The sequence below is a fragment of the Antrostomus carolinensis genome, unplaced genomic scaffold (genome assembly GCF_000700745.2).
Source record: "Antrostomus carolinensis isolate BGI_N321 unplaced genomic scaffold, ASM70074v2 scaffold7026, whole genome shotgun sequence".
NCBI lineage: Eukaryota > Metazoa > Chordata > Aves > Caprimulgiformes > Caprimulgidae > Antrostomus > Antrostomus carolinensis.
The window spans coordinates 12,531-34,191 of NW_010321077.1; the positions used below are offsets into that span (position 1 = coordinate 12,531).

The window sequence follows — 21,661 nt, forward strand, 5'->3', positions numbered from 1 at the left end:
GGAAAGAGGCTACATCAGGAAAAAAGGTTGCAGAGCATACCTGAACAAGCTGCACAATCACCTTCCTGTGTCTTCTGTGAGCTCTGTGTGCCCTTTGCTCTAGCCTCTGTTCCTATTGATTTTATGAGAATTCTGGATGCTTGGAAAAGGGATGGGGAAAAAAAGAAAACCCTGAAATTGTGCTTCCTTGGGATTCTCTGAAATAGCGTATATTTTCCTTTGTTTAGAACTGCAACTCAATTTCATGTTTATAACAGTTATTTTCTTGCTTAACAGTAAGGTAAGCAGATAGCAAAGCGTGTTCCAAAAATACACAGAGGGAACAAAATCCTTGGTTGTGAGCTACGGGCCAGTTAGCATGGCAAGATGAAAAGGTGGGATAAAAATCAACTCTGAAAAACCTCTAGTAACATGAACAGTGAAATTAGAAGAGCTGGTTTCAAATGGAGGTATAAGTCTGGCATGAACTGCTTTGCTTTTGGTTTGACATGAAACGTACACAGTAAAACTCTTTCTACTGTCTTAGTATTTACTATAAAAATAATTTATTTCTCTAATTCTGTTAATAAAAATCTAAGAAAAATAAAAAGCCTAGTCACGTCTCAGCTTCCCCCTACCTCGACCCTGTGGTAATTTACATAAGACCTTGAGATAGTCATGCACCATCTTTTTTCCCTTTCTTTGCTAGGAATGTCTTTTCTGGTCCTTGGTCTGCTGTTCTGTTTCCATTTGTGTGAGACCCTGCTTTGACTGAAATTGCTACTGAAACAGCCCTACTAGTGTCCCTGACAAGCAGTTCTACAGACTGAAACACTTCTTGTTTGATATTCCTACACAATAACCTCTAGCAAAATCTTTTATCTCCCTGACACAAATTAATGACAAATAAATTATGAAGTTAAAACATATAATATTCTTTTATTAAATGTTAGGGTTTTTTCTAAACCATTAAGAATGCAATAGCTTTAGATCTGAATTTAGACACAATATGGTTGTATTTTACATAATATTGTATATGGCCAAAATATAAACATTTCTGAAAGAACTGAAGCATACCTTGCATGGTCAATTAGCAGAGAATTTTGTATAATTTGGTAACTTGCTTTCTGAATGTACTTTATAAACATTTGTCTTAGATTTCCTGGTAATGCATCCTAGTTCTCAGCTGCAACAAAGTTAAATGAGTCACTGGCTTTCTATTAAAGAAAAAATATGTATAGTTACATGGTGTCAGTCCTGACATAATGTAACAACACAGCAATGATACAGCTATTTAAGGAAATTATCTGGATACATAGGTAGCATAAATAGTGCTACTTTGTAGTTTATAAAATTATAAATAGACACCAGCTTATATTATACAAATGATATGAATATATGAATACAAAGTTAAGCACCTGATCTTTCTGCATGACAGAGGTTTTTCTTAGCACCAAGCACCTATATGCAAAGTGGCAAACTAGATCTCTCGTGTCACAGAAGAGACACCTGAACTGGATAAGTAAAATGTCATTTCTTATTTGAATGGTTACTCCTATGTATTTACATGTTAGTGCTCTCTCATCTGCTTACCTGGGGAAAAAAAAAAGCTTGCTTGCTTAATACTATATGACTACACCTGTATACTATTGTTTGCATTTGTAAGGAACATACACAACGCACAATACCCTTCCTCAGCTGTGAAGTGCTGCAATTTGCTCACAGTTCTCTATTTACTAAATAATTGTGTTGGGAGTGGGGTAACCAAAAAAATAATCAAATTAATAGAAAAAGGACTTGTTAATTTTCACATTATTAAAGGAAAAAACTCCCTTATCAATGACAAAGCTAATTAAAAACACTAAAACAAATGTAACATCTTTATATATTGCTCATTTAGAAAGTAATTAATATTCTTATAGGTCATATTTTCAAAATAAATATGTGTCCTGGTCTTTAGCTGGAACAGAGCTGGGTTTCTTTTCAGTAGCTGGATTAATGCTGCATTTTGCTTTCAGCCTGGGACTTGTTATGAGAAACACTGATAACACACCAGTGTTTGCATTTTTGTCACTGGAAGGGAAGGACTTCATGTTTTGTTAGTCTACAAGTGCGAGATCTAAGGGGCTGAGGAATATTTAAATTAATAAGCTAGATTGGCATTTGGATATGCCAATGGGATATTCCATCTCATATCACATCATGTTCAGTATATTAATGAGGGTCTCTTCCTCTTTTGGCCCTGTCTCTGGCTTTCGCTCGGGCTCTCACTCTTCCAGGATTGCAGTTTCAGTTCAGGATTGTTGCTCCTCTGGGATCAATATCTGGGAACAGGCTGGGCTTGGTCGGTTGGTGGTGAGCAATTGCACTGGGTGTCACTCGTTTGTACATTTTGTTCCTGTTATCACTATCTCTACTATTTTAATATTAGTATTATTTTAAGTTTTCTTTTATTTCTATTATTAAACTGTTCTTATCTCAACCTACGAGTCTCCTTACCCTTGCCCCCCAATCCTCTCCCCTGGGGGTCGGGGGGAAGTGGGTGAACGTCTGTGTTGGCTGCTGGCCAAGGGCCAGCCCAGTGAAACTGTCACAGTACTATACAGTTAATTTCTTACCATTAATACAGACCTCAGTAGAAGAACAACCACCTAACGTATTAACCTGGTTGTGAAATGCAAGGAAAGGCAGAGCTGACTGTAGGATTCTCAGCATTAGGTATGTTGGATATGTAAGAATTGATATATTTCCCTATAGTCACATCAGTATAAAAGTACCATGAACATCTGAAAAATCAAACCAATATTGTATTAACCAACATAATTGTGATTCAACTCCAGAACTGGTAAGTAAAGATTGTTTATATCAAATTGTTCTTTGCTCATTCTCAACAAGGAACAAATGCTTTGCAATCTCTCTTAGTAAAATATACGTGGAAACTAATCCACTTGCTGAGAACAATCCTGGTGTTCTGGTCAGTGGGAGTGGAGAGCTCCACAGTTCTGGGGGTTGTTGCAGTGTAATTCTGACACTGCTTGAACACAAGGCTGCAGAGAAATAACCTTTGTGTTTCAGAGGAAGACTTCATTTGGTAATTATGATCTATCGTTTTCATGGAAGGAATGCCATTTTTGGAAGAAAAATAGCTGTTTGGTGCTTAGGCACTCCTTCAAATGTCTTCTTTTCAATTACAGACAAATCTAAACACCAAGGTGGGTATGTGTGGTGGTGTTCTTTATCTTACTAGGGTAATTATTATTGCACTAAAAGAAACTGGATTGGGCAGAAAGTAGCCTTATAAACATAAATGGTCTGATTTTTTTCATACTAATGGAGTATGTGAACATGAATGTGTTCAATCTTCTGCACTGTTTACTGTTGCATAATTTAGAATTAAAGATATCACATTCTCTTGTCAGCCACTTAGTAATTATCTCTCCTCCACAAAACTGTTTCCATTAATTTTATCTCATTAGATTTTAGTAGTGCGCTTTCAATAGCCTGTTATTGGATCACTATCAATATTCCCAGCTGTATAGCTTAGTAAAACAAAAACAAGAAGGATTTCCTGTACACAGTATCACATTTAATTACAGTATCTCATTACCAGGAATTTTGATCATAGTAGTTTTAAGGATATGTTCATTTAAAGGGCAAAAAACCCCCAGATGTAGCTGGAAAAAAACACTGAAAAGTGTTTTTGGAAAAGTTTGCACTTAAAGGCGCCATATGCTTTCTTAAGTCAAAGGATATGTAGCTATATGGCTATGCTAAACGTTGTGATCAGTTTTGTTTTATGACCTTTAGATAAAAAATCAAAATAGCAAGAATTAAAAAAAAAAAATACCTACTCTAAAATACTTAAAAGGTGCTTTGCTGGAATTTCACGCAGAACACGCTGTCATCTCAGCAGAAATACTTCACTGTTGTGGGCAATATCTATGGTAGATGGATTACGTTTTGCTGAGCAATCTTAGAAGTCACAAACTTACTGGTTTTGTCCCAGTCTCTACAGAGGTACTCTGCCAATAGAACTTATTTGAAGTTTCTAAGTTATCTCAGGTATGGTAGAACAAACCTTACTTGATAATTGACGGGGTTTTTTGTTTGTTTGTTTGTTTTTTAAACACTAACAAGTTAAAAACAGAGCCACGTGCTTAGCAGGATGAGCACAGATCGCAGTCAATTCTCACCCCTCTCAGTTATTTTACTTCTTCTTAGTCTGAAACCTTTGCATTCCCAGAATATCACACTGTTCAGAGCTGTATTAGTCAAAACACATTTAAAAACATTCCTCTGCAAGTCTTTCTCCAATTTTAATTTAGAAACATTCAAAACTAATTATAGAAAGGTTCTAATGTAAGTAGAAAAGGTGGAAAGATCGGAAGTTAGGTGCAAAGATCAGAAATATAGAGTGGCTGCTGTATTAGGACTGTGACTTTTGATTTTGGAAGAGAGACATCTAAAGGAGGATACAACAGAGATTTATAAAATCACGAACGAGACGAAGGAAGTGAACAGGGAATCTGAATCACTGTGTCATAATACAAGGATTTCTTGCGCTGCCCATAGAATTGTAGCACTGTCCTGTGCTTGAAGTTGCAGCACACGAATACATTCATTTTTGAGGATTTTTATGTTCAGTCTTTCTTGAATCCTTTGCAGAATACTCTAAGTACAGTGTGGCTGCTTGTTCACCAAGGATTTCCAAAAGTCACCAAAAGACCATGCAAAAGTAAGCTATTGAACTGGCCTGGGCGTAGCCAATTCCATCTACAGGTCACAAGCAAGTCACAACTCCCTGGCCCTACAGAACTTACCTTGGTAACCGATGGAAGTGCCGATAGCCAGACCGTCTTCTTCGACAGCTGTGGAAACCCAACAGCTTTCCTCAGGTAGCGGTCATGTATTTCACAAGTGCTGAGAATATACAGAGCGCAAGCAATGGCATAGCCGCCCCAGTTAGACACCCCTGCAAAAGAATGTCACCATGAAACCAAACCTTAAAAAAAACCCCAAACAATGGTTATTGCAAAGATAGCTAATCTGCAGAAGTCATTATGAGTCTCATGGAGCCATGGTGAAATTGAATGTGAATAGGAATTAAATATTGACACGAATTTGGAACATTTATTTCAGAAATATTCAACTGCTTAACATATTAAAATGTTTTCAGTAGTATTTCAGTTTGAATTTCTGCAAGTTTCCATCTAGCTTAGTTTGTGGTTTGTCTTTCCAACAAAGCAAAAACTCAAATGGGCATGGTCTATAACACAGTTCCACTTGGCTTAATGTGAAGCCCATGAACTGTGAGGAGCTGCATTATAGCCCAGTGTCTTTTGCTTTTAACCACACAGAAGATTTTGATAAAGTATCCTAAACCAGGTAAATTTTCACTGGTGTCAGATTTTTTAATATTGGGATGCTATACCATTGCAGAGAATCCCTTTTTGGTCACAAATTATGACTGGTTAAAGAGTTTAGCTATTTCATAAGATATTAAGCCATGGTAAAACTAATTTTCTATGCCTTGATGATGTGTCCTTGGTAAGTGTCCTATACATAAAGACATTCTAATGTAGTTAATATCCATAAACTTTCTGTATGCTGTTATCAAATCAGTCCACACAGTCTTGTTTGACAGCTTCATTGGCAAGACTGTATTGGAGATCATTAGATTTGAAACTTGCTGTGAGGTGTTGTCTCTGAGGTCTGATATCTTTTCCAGAGATGTATAATAGTAAAATTTTCAAAAAAGCGTGGAAGCTGTTTTAGTATATGTAGTTTTCCACACTTAAACATGTCCAAACCTCCACCTCACCTCCCTTTGCAGAGTCTGGGTGTTAGATCTTAGGGTAGAACAGAATTTTAACCATAGCATTCAACTTTTGTTGTACATTAAGAATATAAAGCTGTCCTCAAGTGGCTGTTGAAAGGACTTAGCATCTCTTCATGCAAGAACAATATGACTGATGACCCTGGCAGGGTCACGCCCACAGAAGCGCAACAATTATACTGAAAATTCATATAGGCATTGACATTTTCATTCCCACACTGATCACTTCTGCAGTCTTTTTGCTATTTTATTTAAGGTATGATTTTTAAGGAATATTCAGGATTTGCCCAATTATTTCCAATTAAATGCACTTTCTTCACAGAATGTCCTAAATTTTCAGTCATTCTTGCTGGAACTGTAGTTGCTTAACTAGTCAGAAAATGGACATAATGCAGAGATAGATTTGTCTGCTAATGATGACTTGGTCATACAAAGAAAGGGCCAATACAAATTAGTTGGAAAGACAGATGTCTTCTTGTCAGTTTTATTCTCAAACATCAGCAACTCTCCCACCCCTCCAAAAAATCCCTTACCAGCTACAATAGTAAAATCAGCTTCAACATCACAAGCTATAACATCTCCATTTTTTATGTGCTTCTTTACAGCATCTTTTACTTTGCCCATTCCTAATTCGTTTCCTCCATCTCCAACACCTTTATTAAAAGATAAAAAGACCAAATGAGTATGAACCCAGCATATAACTAACAATCCATTTAGAAAGCATCCAGCATCTTCCCCAGAGTCGCTGTGACAGTTCATAGCTTCATACGAGACAATTAATCCTTTTTAATCAAGTGACTAAAACCAGAAGACTATGAATAAAACAGCTGAAAGCATCACCTGTCACATGCAAACCTGTAAGTGTATATGTGCGATGTATGCTGCACTGGTGCATGTAAAAGAAAGCAAAAGCATCAAGTGCTCGTGAACTGCAGGCAGAATTAAGACAGCAACCTGCTTATGGAAGGCCTTAAACAAGTGTTCTATATAATGCATTATCATAGGTACACTAGCAGAAATAGAGAAAGAAGATGAAAATTAATCCAAAATAAACCTGAGAAATTACCCTACAGTCCTATAATAAAGCAAGCATAGAAAACTTTGGCTTGTTACAAGCTTTAATTAAAAAAAGAGATTAAAAGTAGCAATTACTGCAGAAAGATAAGCAAAAATATAAGGACTTTGGCAGAAGTAGGTCTTACTGCACCAGCAATCCACTTTACACAGATCACTATCACTGTGCCACAGTGTACAAAGAGCCCAACCCTGTGTACTATTACTGTTTTCATTTTTCCCAGTAATTTATGAAAAAAATAGATAGGTTTTTTTTTTTTTAAAGTTTTCTTATATTCATTGTGTGGGGGCCTTGATTTTTGCTGGTCAAGGAGAAACCCTATGTATTTGTCTCAAGTGATTTCAGTAAAATCAATGGGACCTATGTAATTTTAGGAAAATTCTGGGCAACCATATGTTTGGGACATAAAATTGTTAGATGTCATTCAGAGATCTGGAGATGAGGATAACACATAAACTAGCACCTTACATGAAAGCTGGATAGTACCTCTAGTCTCTTACCAATGTGTAAAAGAAACACAAAAAAATTCCATCTATTTAAATGGAAATTAACATTTCTCTTTCAGCTGTTAGTCTAAATGGCACCTTCTCAAGTACAAAGATTTTATAGAAAAATCCTCATTAATGTCTGTGAAACAGAACAGTGAAGAGCTCTGCTTCAGAGGATACTGAAGTGTATCCTATTTGAATTTGAAATGTGACTGTGCTCTAATGCATAGCATGTGTTACAGGAGAGAAATTACAGTATTTATATTTTACACTTCAAGCCCTGAAAATTGATAAATTTAACACTTTTAGTAACTGCATAAATATCTCACATAAGTCTGTAGCAAATTTCTTCTTTAAGTGAAATTGAAAGTTATTTCTCAGCAGCAATTTTTTATTTAACTCCTTAAGTCTACATAGTCAAGGGGAGTGAGTGTAACTAAGTGACACATAACTTACTTAAAAGGATTTACCGTGGAACAGCTAATCTTTTTTCTTATCTGCTTTAATAATCTGTTCACATTTATTTTGCTGTTGGGATTTAATGGTGCTTTCTAAAATCTGTTTATTGTTAGTACTTTTCAAATAAGTAATGACATAATCATGGTGCCTCTATCATCATATATAAATATGGTAGTTTTGTAAAAATACAGTAGTTTTTGGAAGTAGTATAAATACTATTGTTTTGTAAGAATTCACACAATGTTTTCATTTTTTTCTTATATTAAAAAGCCAAAATATTGTTCTTAATATTCTTTAAAAAGGCTAAAATGAATTCTCGTCCTTTGAAGATCATCAGCAGTTTCTTTAACAGAAAGATATGAATCCATTGCTCAGGGTTTTTTGTATAAGCCTCGCTTTGCTTTTTCTTGTCTTTGTGGAAGTCCTGTCACCAGGATGCTTATGCAGTTAGCAGAGCTACTGCTGTGGATGGATCCCATTAGCATTACACTGGGAGGAAAAAACCACTGCACTGAAAAACTTCCCTGTACCATCTGTTTTCTTCTTCCTCTACAAGTCCGCAGAGAACTGCATTTTATGTTGATTTCCAGAGTGAGATTCGCCTGACAAAACGCAGCCATCTACACATCAGCTAGTCAGATAGACTTCTTTTAAAGTCAGCAGAGAGAAACAGACCCATCTCACCCCAAGGCAGACATCTCAGATATAGATGAAACCTCTTCTCCTAAAGGCCTGATCCAGGCAGAGGAAAAAGTTCTGTTGGACCTTCCATGCAAGTTTTCACTGACTGCATTTGGCTTCTGAAACTACATTCATGAAAAATGCAGGAAACACAAGTCTTCTGTGCTAAAAGTCATTTGTATGAAAGGGAAACAAACTGTGACCACATTTTTTCATGCAGTACTTTGGAAAGCTTTTCACTAGCTTCTATATAAATAGCATATAGCTATGTCAATCGTATGACAGCTGAAAAAATAGCATGTGGTTTCAGTAACCTCTCTTAATCTTTTATTTCAGTCTTTTGTGGAAAATGAGTCCTTCCAACCTGTCTTTCATGTCTTCTTATTTTGTACATTCCTGAAGGTTGCTGCTTACTTTTTATGATATTGGTACCCACACAATTGTAGGCATTGTTCGTGATTTTTTTGCGGTCAGACTCCTAGATCAGATTTTTTTTTAAACACAGATCTTGTTTTAAATGCAAAAATTGACAGCAATTAATCAGTATGTGACAAATGTTCTAATATTTCCCCTCTCCACCTACTAACACAGTAATTCTTGCCACAGAGCACATTATAGAAAGACTTCCGTAAGGCTAAAAACTTGATCTTTCTAAAATCCTTTTCTAGTCTATAAAGTTATTTGTGTACTCCACCCTAGTGGGTGCTGTTCAATATTTGCATTTTATTTTGCAACTAGATGTATGACTCTAAGTTCCTACTGACCATGAAGAAAATCAAAGACAGTCCCACCAGAAAAATTTATCATAATCAGTAGCAATACATTACCATCAGTAGTGAGAGACAAGACGCAAAGGCCACAGCCCAGCTTCGTGCCTTGTTAAGCTAGGCTTTGCAGAAATACATTGAAAAAGCCAACACCATCTCAAGAAATTGTAATCAAATTAAAAAACAGACACAAAAAGTTAGTGTGATAAGTAAAATAAGAAATATTAACTAGTAACGACAATGTAAGAAACAATTACACTGTTTTTCTATAGATACTCCGTTCTCCAGTGTAGAATATCCATGTACAAGGGTTACACGGGAGATCAGAGAAGATACCTTCGTTATCTTTTGAAGCCTATGACTTTTTAAATCATGCAGACTTCTCTTGAGAGAAAATTAACGATAATGGGACACAGTCAATCTGGATAACTGCTTCTTTTCTTCTTATTGACAAGCTTGTGGTGTTTTTAATTAATATTTTAATTAAATATTTGAACGTTCAGAGAATGTTTAAAACAAACTAAATTCTGATGAATAGATTCAAATTTCCACCATGCAGAACACTCCAAACTCTGACAAATCAGCAATATACTTTGAGCTGCTCTGGGGAGATTAGGATATTTTAATTAAAGGAATCAGGATGTGATGTAACATAAGTAGCTGGAGAGACCAAGTCTTTGTATCAACAGCCTAAAATCAGGGACGAAATAACTGAAATTAACTGCAGTAGATAAAGCTCTGAGGCATTTTGCTAAACATCTTTATGAAAGAGAGCTTTTTCTGTCCTCACTCAGTCAATCTTTGTCTTCTCTGCTGAGATTGCCAAGAGAGTGCCATCTAGAGTGCTGCTTTTTGAATGTTGGAAGTTACTCCTTAGGAATAGGGAAAAAATTGCATTAAATCTAAGTTAAACGTATTGCAAGTTTTAAGATAATACAAAAGATAACAGTGAACTTCTCTGCTATACAGCTTGTAAATTATTACAATACAGTGAAATCAGACCACACATCTCTGCAGGAGCTCTCTAAATCCTGTGGAAACATCTGAAAAACATTACTACTGAGAAGTGAAAGTTCCAGGGCTTTTGGTAATACTTAGAAGTAAGTCCATGGCACTACAAGAAGAAAAAAAGCCAGATCAGCAGACATGTTCTGATGTGACTGAAATCAGCCTGGCATGGACATTTAGTTCTAATTTTGTGATACTTATTTCTAATTTTGTTTCTAATATTTATATAGATTATATATCTCCTAACGCTGTTTTGGGCCACACAGTGTAGCATGAAGCATTTGATTGTACAAGGACGCTGTACAACGCTTTATATATGTGGGTATCCTTGATCTATGACATTATGTATTATATACGTTACTCTTTCAAAACCAGATACAAGTCAGTTTTCAGGAAAAAAAGGACTATTGACAAAAGAGAGGAGCACCATGTTGACAACAGCACTCTTATTAGACATATTAGTCAATGCTAACGTGGTTTTGGCAGGAAGGACAATGTGCTCTTTTACACATTATTGTTGTATACATATATTTTGTTAGAGAAGGCATTATTATAACAGATGAAAACATGCAATCCCTGCTCAAGAGAATGTACTGCTAAAAGTCAATACAAAATAAGATTCTATCCAGACTGCTGTTTTAACACAGGTGTAACAATCATAAAAATAATTATACCATTTTAATATGTAATGTTTCCATTCAGTAGTCGTTTACTTTCTATGCTGCCTTTCACACAAAAAATACAGAATAAAGTTAGTGTCAAAAAATACACCTAGAGAGGTGCATGTATGCACACCAAGGTGTAGATAAGACACACATCAGGACTTGCTTTTTTGTTCTTAAATAGCTTTGAAATCAACTCCTTCATTCTTTTGGTTGTGAGAACACTTCAATAGAAAACTCTAATTTTTCTCCAGCAACAGTCTTTAAACTCAACCAGGACAAACAGCTGTAGCCCACAAGCAGTTATTCAGCACCTGCCTCCTTCACTTCCAGTAAGAGTTTCTGTTTTGTGCTTCTCCTGTTTCTGAGAATGTAACACAAACTCACACATACCTGTTGTCATGACTCCTGGAATGGTTTGTGCAGCTAAAAATAGTTCATCTATGGGATCCACTAGATGCTTAATGTTAACTTTCCTGGCATTGTAATAATTGCCATCAGCAGCCATCCCAGCACGCTCTATTGCTATCAGGTGATTAAATCTGTTCAGAGGAGAGGAGTCAAAGCTGTGATTCTTGCATAACATGCTCTTCTGTTGGCTGCTTCTCCTGTGTTGCTTTTTGACTATTTGGGATTCAAGGTAAAACTCGGATACTGTTCTTTTGTTTCTGAATGTAGTAGTTCTCTACAGCTTACTTTCAAACATTAATCTACTTTCTTTATAGCTTTAGTGCAACTCCCTCAAACCACATTTGCTACCAAGAAATGGAGAAGTTATTGAAATCCTCCTAACCAGCAATCCTTGGGGTCAGCCATCTGGCCTTGCTCTGTTTCATTTTAAAATATGTAGTATCTTGTAAGACATTAGCCTCTATAACTGTTTTCAAAGAAAACAGAAAAGGGGCAAATTAATGATCATCTAAATCCTTGTTAGTGTAAATATAGTCTCTGCTTAAAGTACATTGCTTGGCAAATGTTAATTTGTTTCTATTTAGGGAGGTTTTTTTGGTTTGAGTCTTTAGATTTAGGGGATTTTTTTAAAAGTCTATGGCTATTTTGTCACTTATGAAAGTAGACAAATGTACTGCAGATGTCCTACATTTTAAACAGAATTTTAGTACTCAGTTCTGCCACTGTATGTTAGAATTAAGTTATTTTGCTTCTGTTTCTTCAATTTTACTGTCAAGATGTTACTAATTCTGCTGAATTACTTAATGTTTTTGTGGGTGGGTGTCTATGGTGACTCCAGAGACCTTAAGCAGGTTAGTTGTCTACATTAAAGAAACACTTACTTTAGCTTTTTGGGACTGTGGGGTCAATTGAAATAGAAACTGGCTGTAACTATATTACTCATAGCTATAAAACTTATGGTTTTTTTAAAAATACATAAAAAAATGAAGACAGTATCATGCATACTATTACAGCATACAGTTATAGCATACATTAACCCATGGAAAGAAATGGGAATTTAATATATTGATGAAGTCAATACCAAGGTGAAGTATCTTTTTTAAGGAACAAACTGAAAGCAAATACATTAAAAATGCTTTACAAGGAAAGATCAATGAAAGTAAGCAATCTATGCCTATTAAAGGAAATGTAGATTGCCTGCTAAGTAATGAAATGTGTATACAGCTACTTAGCAAAGAAGCTACTTCTTCAGGGCATTAACCCTAACCACACACTTTGTATAAATCTGAATTTTTGCCCAACATTGTATACTCAACAATGCATATGCACACAGTTCAAATCAATATTGAGAAGTGTATGCATACATCTATAATTTTGGTTTTAGCTGCTTTGGTTTTAAAGACAATAGCATGATCACTTTCACACTACTACAAACACATGACATTTTATTAAATCAGATCAGACTCCCCAGTTTTCAGACTTGAGACAAAGCTCTAGAAAGTGAACACACTCCACAAATCTTTGTGGCTCTTTCACTGACTGACATAATACTTCCCCTTTCTGATCTTCTCACTGATTTAAGAACTGGTAAAGTAATACATATTGTGTGTATGTGTATATATATCTCTATGGAAAAACAGCTGAAAAACTTCTAAAAATTTTTCAAAGCAAAAGAGCTATTGCTATATGAAGGGGGTCTTTTTTGTTTGTTTGGGGTTTTTTTGTTTGTTTGTTGGGGGTTTTTTTTGTACTCCAGAAATGCATAATTGCAGAATAACATGGAATTCTGTACTCTATGTGTGCTCCAATACCAGTGTTTGGCTTCAAAGTTTGTTCTGGTCATTCCAAGTCTTAAGGATTTACCTGTAACCATTGCGCCTTCTTAGATCATGGTCATCATTTTTATTATAACTTTACACAGTAGAGATGCGACCCATTCTCAAAAACTCAATACACATACCTAGGTCTTTCAGGATTCCCATTCTCACACAAAAACATTAAAGCTGAATCAGCACTTTCCCTTTGATAACTGAATAGAGGGACAGGTCTCTTCAGGATTCCTACAGGAAAATAAAATACAAGTCAGATGCTATGTACCTTTTTTTTTTTTATGTGTGTTTGAGTAGTTAAAAAAAAAAAAAAAAAGGCAAGCAGAACAGTTAGAATAGTAAGGACTCAATGTCTTTAAACCTGATCGGATGTTAGTGCTAGTAAATGGGTACTTGAAATAGAAAATAGGTCTACAATAATAAGAACAGACATCCAGAATTCGTCACAGCTAATCCAGAATCAGTACCCAACTACGTAAGCATTAGCTTGATGACAGCTAGATTTAACAAAATGTCATCGCAGGAACACTGATCAGAGCTTAGAGGATGAACTCTGATTCATTCTCTGGGAAAAAAAATAATACATCCTTTACTAAGTGACAGCGAGACTAACTGAAGCAAACCTTGGCTCAAATTGGCAAGATAAAAACTGAGAAAACATGTGTCTTACCTAGTTGAACAGCCTCTTCAATAATCTTTTTATTCAGATCCATGGCTCTCTGATCTGTTACTATGGCAACCTCTTTCTCCAAGGCCTGCAATATAGCTGCAATAGCGAGGGCTCCTGGGGGCCCATCGTTCTCTTCCGGCGGCTCGTAAGTGTAGTGGGTAGGAAATCCAGTTGTTATCAGCACAGACGCAGCATGGGAGATGGCCAGGCAAGCCTGCAGCAGCTCGCCTGGGCGGTGGAGGTGAATGATACCCCGGTCTCCTACAAGAGCATTTTTAAAGAGTAGTACACTTCAATATATCATCCTCCTTTTGAAGTTTCTGTGTGGGTGCACTTGCATACTTTAACAACATAAAATGGGTTTAAAAAAAAGATTAAGAAAAACCTCTGGTCAAGGCAGGAATTGGGGTAATTTCCTCAGGAAACCTAGGAAAGTGTAGGATATGAGTAATGAAGATAATGAGCTGTGCTTCCAGGTTAAGAATTTCAGTTAACTGGATTTTGAAAGTTACTATACCTAGCGCTTCTAGATATTAGTGTAAATAGCTTTTTATTTTTTCTGAGAGCTTATTGCATATTGTTTCCTTTCCTTCGATCCTCTGCTTTCTTCTGATCCGTGATGATAGTCATGCTAGATCATGTCTAGCTACTGAAGCTAGATTACAACTCAAGCATCCCAGATCGCACCGAAGTTTTGATGCAGACTTCAGATGAGTAAGCTGGTCCTTTCTCTCTATTTAACTCTATCTGCTTATGGAAGAGCTAATTCCCAAATAAATTCTACTTAATGACATGATTAACCACAAAAGTGGGGTTTCAGAGACATTCTAAGTTATCAGGGGATTTTATAATCTCAGTTAATACAGTGATATGCAGGTGGCCACTAAAAGATCTTATAATACTTTATGTAGTAGAGAACCGTGTTATCTGACCTTGAGACATAGGTGACTATTAACAGACGTCTCTTCTCATGAGTCAGCCTCTAAAGAGGCAACACTGTGTTATCTGTGTATGTTTTTCATTGTTCAAACACTTCCTATCCCCTCTCCCTTCCCTGGTGCTCAGAAACACAAGTTCACAGCACAGTTCTTTCAGTTTGCTGAAAACTATGAACACCACCATGATGTGCTGATATTCATGGGCTGATAGCAAGAGGTAAGTCCTCACTGCTGTTTTCTAGCCCCCTCACATCTTCGTCTTTCTCACCTTTCCCTCCCTGCCCCCCCACTTTCCTCTTTTTATCCTCAGTTTCCCCTTTGCCATTTCTCCCTGTTCCTCCTAAGTAACATACATGCAATATACGGGTAGTGGACACAGAAGAAAGTTCTGAACAAAACTTAAGTAACAGAAGCAGGGAATATTAGTCTCTGAGAAGCGGGGTATATTAATAGAGATAAAGTACTGTACTCTCCTTTAGCAATAAAATGAGCTAACTCTGAAGTTAGGTCCTCTGTTTCTGCAGAGCACGGCACCATGCCAAGCTGAACTCCAGAGAGTGGGAAAAGGAGAGGCCTTGTGAGTAAAAATAAACAGACCCAAACATATGCAGGCAGCCCAAACCCAGAGCTTGGGAGAGCTGGGCGTAAGCTGTTTTCCACTACTGCCTACAGAGGATTTCAGAAAATTTATGGGAAACTGAGATCAGAATTTACAGCAGACAGAGAGGACTAATTCAGTGTGTATTTTGGGAATGGTTGCCCTATTCAGTTTGCCTTTATTTCCCTCTCATCTTCCTTGAGCATACTTGCAGCCCTACCTCTCAATCTTCTGTGGTGATGAGGTCACCTTGGTCCATCACACAACACCTCAGTGATGAACATGTCAGCAGAGCTTGATGTAATTCCACCCATCAGAGAGGGATGTTTGAAAAGCACATGCAACTACTAGAATTTTCTGGTAGGAGCACAGTAGTCATGAATATATGTAAAGAAAAGTGCTATGCACTTAACAGTGAATACCCACGTAGCTGTCACCAGCATGCTGAGGTGCCCTATACTTTACAAACTGATTTCAGTTTTATTAAGTAACAGTTCTTATTCCCTGTGGACTCTCCACTCTGCTGTAAACATAGATGCTTCTGTGTACTTTTAGAATATACAGTCACCAAGATCAGATATCCCACTATCCATAAGGTTGAATGGTTTTGGCCAGACTCTGATATTAAGTACGGTAACAGAAAATGTAAGACCTAGTTCTATTAACTCATTGTATTCCCCAAAGAATTTTTTAAATCTTAAAATTGCCTTTAGATTCTTACTGTGTTCTTGAACCTTATGAATATCTAAAAAGACAGGATAAGTCTTATCTACCTCATAATAAATCCACTAAAAGAAGAGAGTTTTTGGTTTTACCTGGATCTATTCCAATTAGAGTCTCTAGAGTCTTTATCTTTTGGGCTGCTTCTGATGACACAATACTATAATGCAGAGGATCTCGAGAAATGCAGTGGACTTGTGGGACTCCTCTTGAGGATCTGCCTGTGACATTGTCATTCTTTAGGTCGGTAATGAACATGCAGCCAGGAGAATGAGTAAAAGCTAATGGAGCTCCTAAAATGGGTGAAAAAAACCTTCAATTAAACAAGTTGTTATTGTACTCTATTGAAATATAAGAATGATAAAATTGTAAAATGCTATTTAATTTAACAACATAGAGTCCGTGCCTGATGACACATTATAAAAACAGGTGATATTTTAAATTCCACTGCAGTAATTAATACACTTTGAGAAAGAAATGTATGCATATACATCTGAAAATGTTTTCAATTTCAAAAAGCTAACATGGGTAGTTGAGATCAGGTTTTTCTACAATATCTTCTTTGGTATGAACTTCACACAACTTAGGAACTGAACACTGGCACCCTCCAAGGAAGTCTGTCAGGAACTGGCAAGTCTGAAAATTGGGTTTGACATGCATGAAGAAACTAGTGTGTCGACACACGAAGAAGTTAACGCTTAAATTGGCACAGTGTGATGGTGATACTGTTTCTGTAAGAATACATTAATTTTCTAGGTTCTAGAGTGCTGCTAGAAGCTATAGTGTCTCTCTTGTACCTTTGAATCTTCTTGTAACAGTGATATGACAAAACTGTGTTAACTTCTGCCTGCTGGTAGGAGTAGTCCTTCACTGGATTAAGAAAATGGGGAATAGCATCTCTAAACAGTGTCTTGCCAACCTAGCTAGGAGACCTATAAACTGGCCAGGAATAATAACAAAAGGTGACCAGTAAATCTTAGCAAAGGGAAGCTGAGTAGCATCTAAAAGCCTGGTGAAAAATAAGCTTATGTAGACCTGACAGCACAGTAGCTCCCTAAACTGAAAATATTTGCTGTTCTTACACTAATTCCAGAAGCCTTGATCTAGATTATACTTCATTTGGCCAAATTGGTATGTTGTTGGATAAATCACAACCAGTACAAGCAAAATCTTACTTTGTTAGGATGGTGAAAAGGAAGGAGATATTTCTTTAACAAGCACATAGGTGCTTGGTCTGTGTTAGATCTCTTGGGAGTCTACGGCTAGTGAAGTTAAAAGTAGCTGGGGAACATGGCTGTTGAGGTTTAATATATCTCAGTAAATCATTTGAGTAGACAGCATTTTTTGTGAGAAGCTAGCAGATTAATCTGAAGTACGGGTATTGGTGGTATGGCAGAATTTTAACTACCTAGATGAGAAAGGAGCACAGAAAGATACAAACTGTCAAAAAATTCCTGGAATGCATTAATGACAACTGTTCTTATTACAAAAAATGGAGAAATAAACAAAAGTAAAAGCCAGTTCCAGGCAAAGGCAGGATAGACAGCTGCTTTGGGCAACAGATTGTAGAGTGGCTGGCAAGTTTTTTTCTCTTCTTTCCCTGCAACAAGGATGCATGAGGAAGATGAATAAAACTGCAGCAGTACACAGGAAAGAGCTGGATTTTCTGTTTGGATTTGGGACTGGAGAAAAGGGGTTGTATATAAGAAGGAAAAAGAAGTCTCTGCTCCTAGTACTGACATATTTACAGCAGGTAAATATTGAGAGCAGTTTATATAAACATCTGTAAGGAATCACATGGATGTAGCAGATCCTGCAAGGAGAGGATGACCTCTCAAGGCTCTCCTAATTATACTGCCTACAATTATTAAGCTTCTTTTTCAGCAAGAACTAAAATATGAGATTTCATTCTACACTAATGATTTAGAGCAGCATATAATACTGTCACTATGGTTTGGTTGCATTTTCTTGCCCTTTGTGCTCATACCTGTTATAAATGACTGGATGAAGTGCAGGACAGCTCTGTGCAGAGGACAAAGCTTCATTTATGTAAAGTGTGTCACATTGACTTCATTTTGGAGCAAAACTTAAAAGCTCAAAATTATTTTCCAGGTCAATCAATTTTGCTAGCTATTTATAACATTTTCGAAAGATTTCTGGCTGCTTTTTTTTTTTCTTTCCCTTTATTATTGTTTTACTGCAGTGAAATAAAAAATAGGATTTTAAAAGGAAGACACTTAAAAAGAATGCCTTTAAACTTCTATTTTTTTAATAGTGTTTAAAAAAAAGATGTTTTGATGCTGCCAGAGCTTTAGACTTCTGCTGTTAAAACACTCAAACAAAAGCAATGGAATTTCAGTAAGAACTTTCTTTAAGGTAGGCCTGTATTTCACAATGGAAAATAGACCTGCCAAAGGTTTTTTTGTTGTTTGGTTGGAGTGGTTTTTAGCTCACTCTACAATCAAGCCTGCTAATCAGCCAACTCATTCAGTCCATGGTTTTTTGGTTTTTTTTAAAAAAGAGTGAGAAAGTGACTGAAGGGTAATTTAAAAAGAGTCCCCAAATACAGTACATACTGCAGTTGATGACTGCTTCTACTCCTGTTACTCCACAGGCCCAAAACACTGGAATATCACCAGGTTGAAGGTGGACTGGATCTCCATAATCTGGTTTGGAAAGCCTTTGTATTCCCAGCAGACCTGGAGTGGATAAAAACTGAAATAATGAGAGAGTCCAATTAAGCAGTACTACTGCAAAGCCAGGGCAGGTGGACTCCAAACATCATTTAATGACAAGAAGCTAGAATTGCAACAGTGGCAAGTCCCACTGAAGTGGCATACTTAGTTTGCCTTTGAGGGCACGTCCCCAGAACCTGAGCTGACTTGTTTTGCCTTTTTGTACTTCATGACATCAGTAAAAATATATTCACTTTATTTCTGCAACAAAACACAAGCTAGATGTGCATGCCGAGTTTCCAAGATATTATAAATCTTCTCTAACCACAGAAGAATTATATTCATAACACTGGCAAACAAGAATAAATGACTGCAATGCAAACCGGGATCTTTCTAGAACATGTTTTCTACTGCTTTAGCCTCCTACGTTCTTTAGCTAGAGAAATGAGCAACCACTCTTTTACCTCTGTGGGTTAGATAACTACATCTCACTCTTATCCAGCTTTCACTAAATGTCTTTTGCTTTATTTTAACAACTACTGGTAATATTCTGGGTCATTCTAAGCATTTGCTCTCTTCCATTGGTTTTAAATTCTTCAGATGCTTTAATATACCACTGTCTTTTCTGGAACTGTTTTATATCATCTGTATATATTATCATTTACTCTTTTCTGTTAAAAATAATTAAGTAGTGGTGACCTTCACTTGCTCAATCATCTTGTTGCTCTGCTCAAACTAATGACTTATTACTAGTTCCTCAGATTTAAGCACTCAGATAAAATATATTACTGGAGTGTACTGTTAACAGTGACATCTCTTTCCATGCTCTGCAGTGTGATCCTTCTGTGTATGCAGCCCATGAGTTTACTGATTGACAAATTTCTGCCAGCAGATAGGATATTTTTTTATTGTGATCTATCTTTGTCTTACAGATGTTCCATTTAGTTTTGCTTTTTTCCAAATAGCCTCCTGTTTTATAATTTTTTCCAGTTTTCACTTGCAAAGAATAGGCCTATGCTTATTTGAGCTGGATTTAAAAAAAATATATATTCTTGTCATATTTCTATTTAGTCTGTCGTAAGTGTTGTCTTCAGTGTATCCTATTTCAGTATTTTAAAAAATAATGCAGTATTTACTTTCACAGTCATCCACTAAGACACAAAATGCATCCACACATACTTCTCCCCACGCTGTCAATCACTGCTACCCTGTCACTGGAATCTCTGACAGCAAGAAAGTACCTACATATAAATGAAACTGCATACATCTAAAAAAATGTGATTACACTTTTTTACCAAAACCACCCCTGCCATATAACTTAATTTATCGACATCAGATAGTTATCTTTTATCCAAGAAATCTCTGTGTTCATCTCATCCAAAACCTACTTTTTGTTTTTGTTTTTGTTTTTTTTTTCTTTCTTCAGCTCAGGTTTGTGACCCTTAGAAAGGATTAAAACATAATAAATTTACTGGTGCAGGTATTTTGATCCCATCGCTTCCTATGGTTCCCCCCTTCATTTTTATACACACCAAAGTGCATGCAGAGCGAAACATGAAAAGCACTGACCAGGATCACCCATGTGAATTGGTGCTCCATGGGCTTCTTTTAATTCAGATGTTGCCAGCACAGCTGCTTCCAACTTGCTTTCAGGAATAGGTCTCATTGAGACTACTAAGTTGCAGCAAAACGTAGAAACACTGTAGCAAGGCACAGCTGTCTGGCAGTTTAAAAGAATCCAAGGTGTTAGCAGCAATACTGAACAATACTTCTAAAGTATTAGAAGAAATAAGTCTAAAACTGTCCTGTACATTAACATTCATTTTAAATCCTTTAAAAAAAAAAAATTAGCGGCCCATTTTTTAAAATGTTTTTTTCCCTAAGATCCAGCAGAGCAGGAGTGAAGCATTCCATCCTTGAGCTGCTTCATATAGATCACTGAAATTTTCAACATTATGCATTTCTTGCTCTGGTTCATGCAGCATACATTGTGGTGAGCTTAGTTTATTCTGAATATTATCAGAAAACAATGGTGTGCTCCCTATACAGAAAGGGAAAAAGCTAATAAAAAGTACCACAGGGTGACAAATCTACTTGGTCTGGATCTACCCTCTGTATCAGAATTCAGGGGAGATACAGTGCTCTGTAACAGGTACAGGTCAGGCACTCCTGCTTCTGCCAGCACCCACTTCTACAGAAGCAGCATGCCAGATCCACACATACAAAATCTTCTATGCCTCTAGAAAGGTTCTACGGCATTTGTCATCCTCACTGGGATGCTGAAGCACCTTTTCTATTCAGAAATAAAGCAGTTTGGCTTTTTACAACAAGATGTCTGATATTTAAGTTGCATTTGAACATAAACAAGATATGTAGACAGCTAGAGATGTATAGAAAATGTTAACAATCTTTATAATAAAAAACATATTCCTACTGCAAGCTGGAGCTGGTATGGAGAGAGTGGGACACACATAAAAGCATGGTCAGAACAGTGCATGGGTCATTGTTTGAAAAAGAGAAGGCAAACCAGAACAGAATCCAAATGAAATGGCTCCCATGGCAAACAAGGGAAAACTTTTGTCACCATAAATGAATAAAAAAGCAGATTGGCCTTGCAGGAAGTTGAGAAAAGCACTGAACTGAGGCTGAGCATATTTTACCCTATATTTTTATGCACTCAGCACTAGCACGTACCTAAAGTTACAATGCAGGTAGGAAAAAAAATAATCTCATTTTCAGCAATAGGAATACACACATAATGTGAATATGGACAAGAATTCAGAGGCAAAGTTATGACAAAGACTGTGTGTGCATACACATACCTTATACATGCTTACATTACATTTTTGCTCAACATTTCTTACA

General features: G+C 36.6%; 1 protein-coding gene across 1 annotated transcript in view; it reads right to left on the minus strand.

Moving 5' to 3' along the window:
• Window positions 1-21,661, minus strand: part of DGLUCY (D-glutamate cyclase) — a 27,245-nt gene that overhangs the window by 664 nt on the left and 4,920 nt on the right. Inside the window, exons 4-12 of the mRNA XM_010169782.2 lie at window positions 21,619-21,661; window positions 20,366-20,516; window positions 18,698-18,820; window positions 16,217-16,414; window positions 13,866-14,126; window positions 13,327-13,426; window positions 11,349-11,497; window positions 6,349-6,468; window positions 4,800-4,951 (exon numbers count right to left, since the gene is read on the minus strand). The exon at window positions 21,619-21,661 is cut by the window's right edge and continues 156 nt beyond it. Coding sequence (XP_010168084.2) covers window positions 4,800-4,951; window positions 6,349-6,468; window positions 11,349-11,497; window positions 13,327-13,426; window positions 13,866-14,126; window positions 16,217-16,414; window positions 18,698-18,820; window positions 20,366-20,516; window positions 21,619-21,661 — 1,297 coding nt within the window. The remainder of the gene's footprint in view (window positions 1-4,799; window positions 4,952-6,348; window positions 6,469-11,348; window positions 11,498-13,326; window positions 13,427-13,865; window positions 14,127-16,216; window positions 16,415-18,697; window positions 18,821-20,365; window positions 20,517-21,618) is intronic.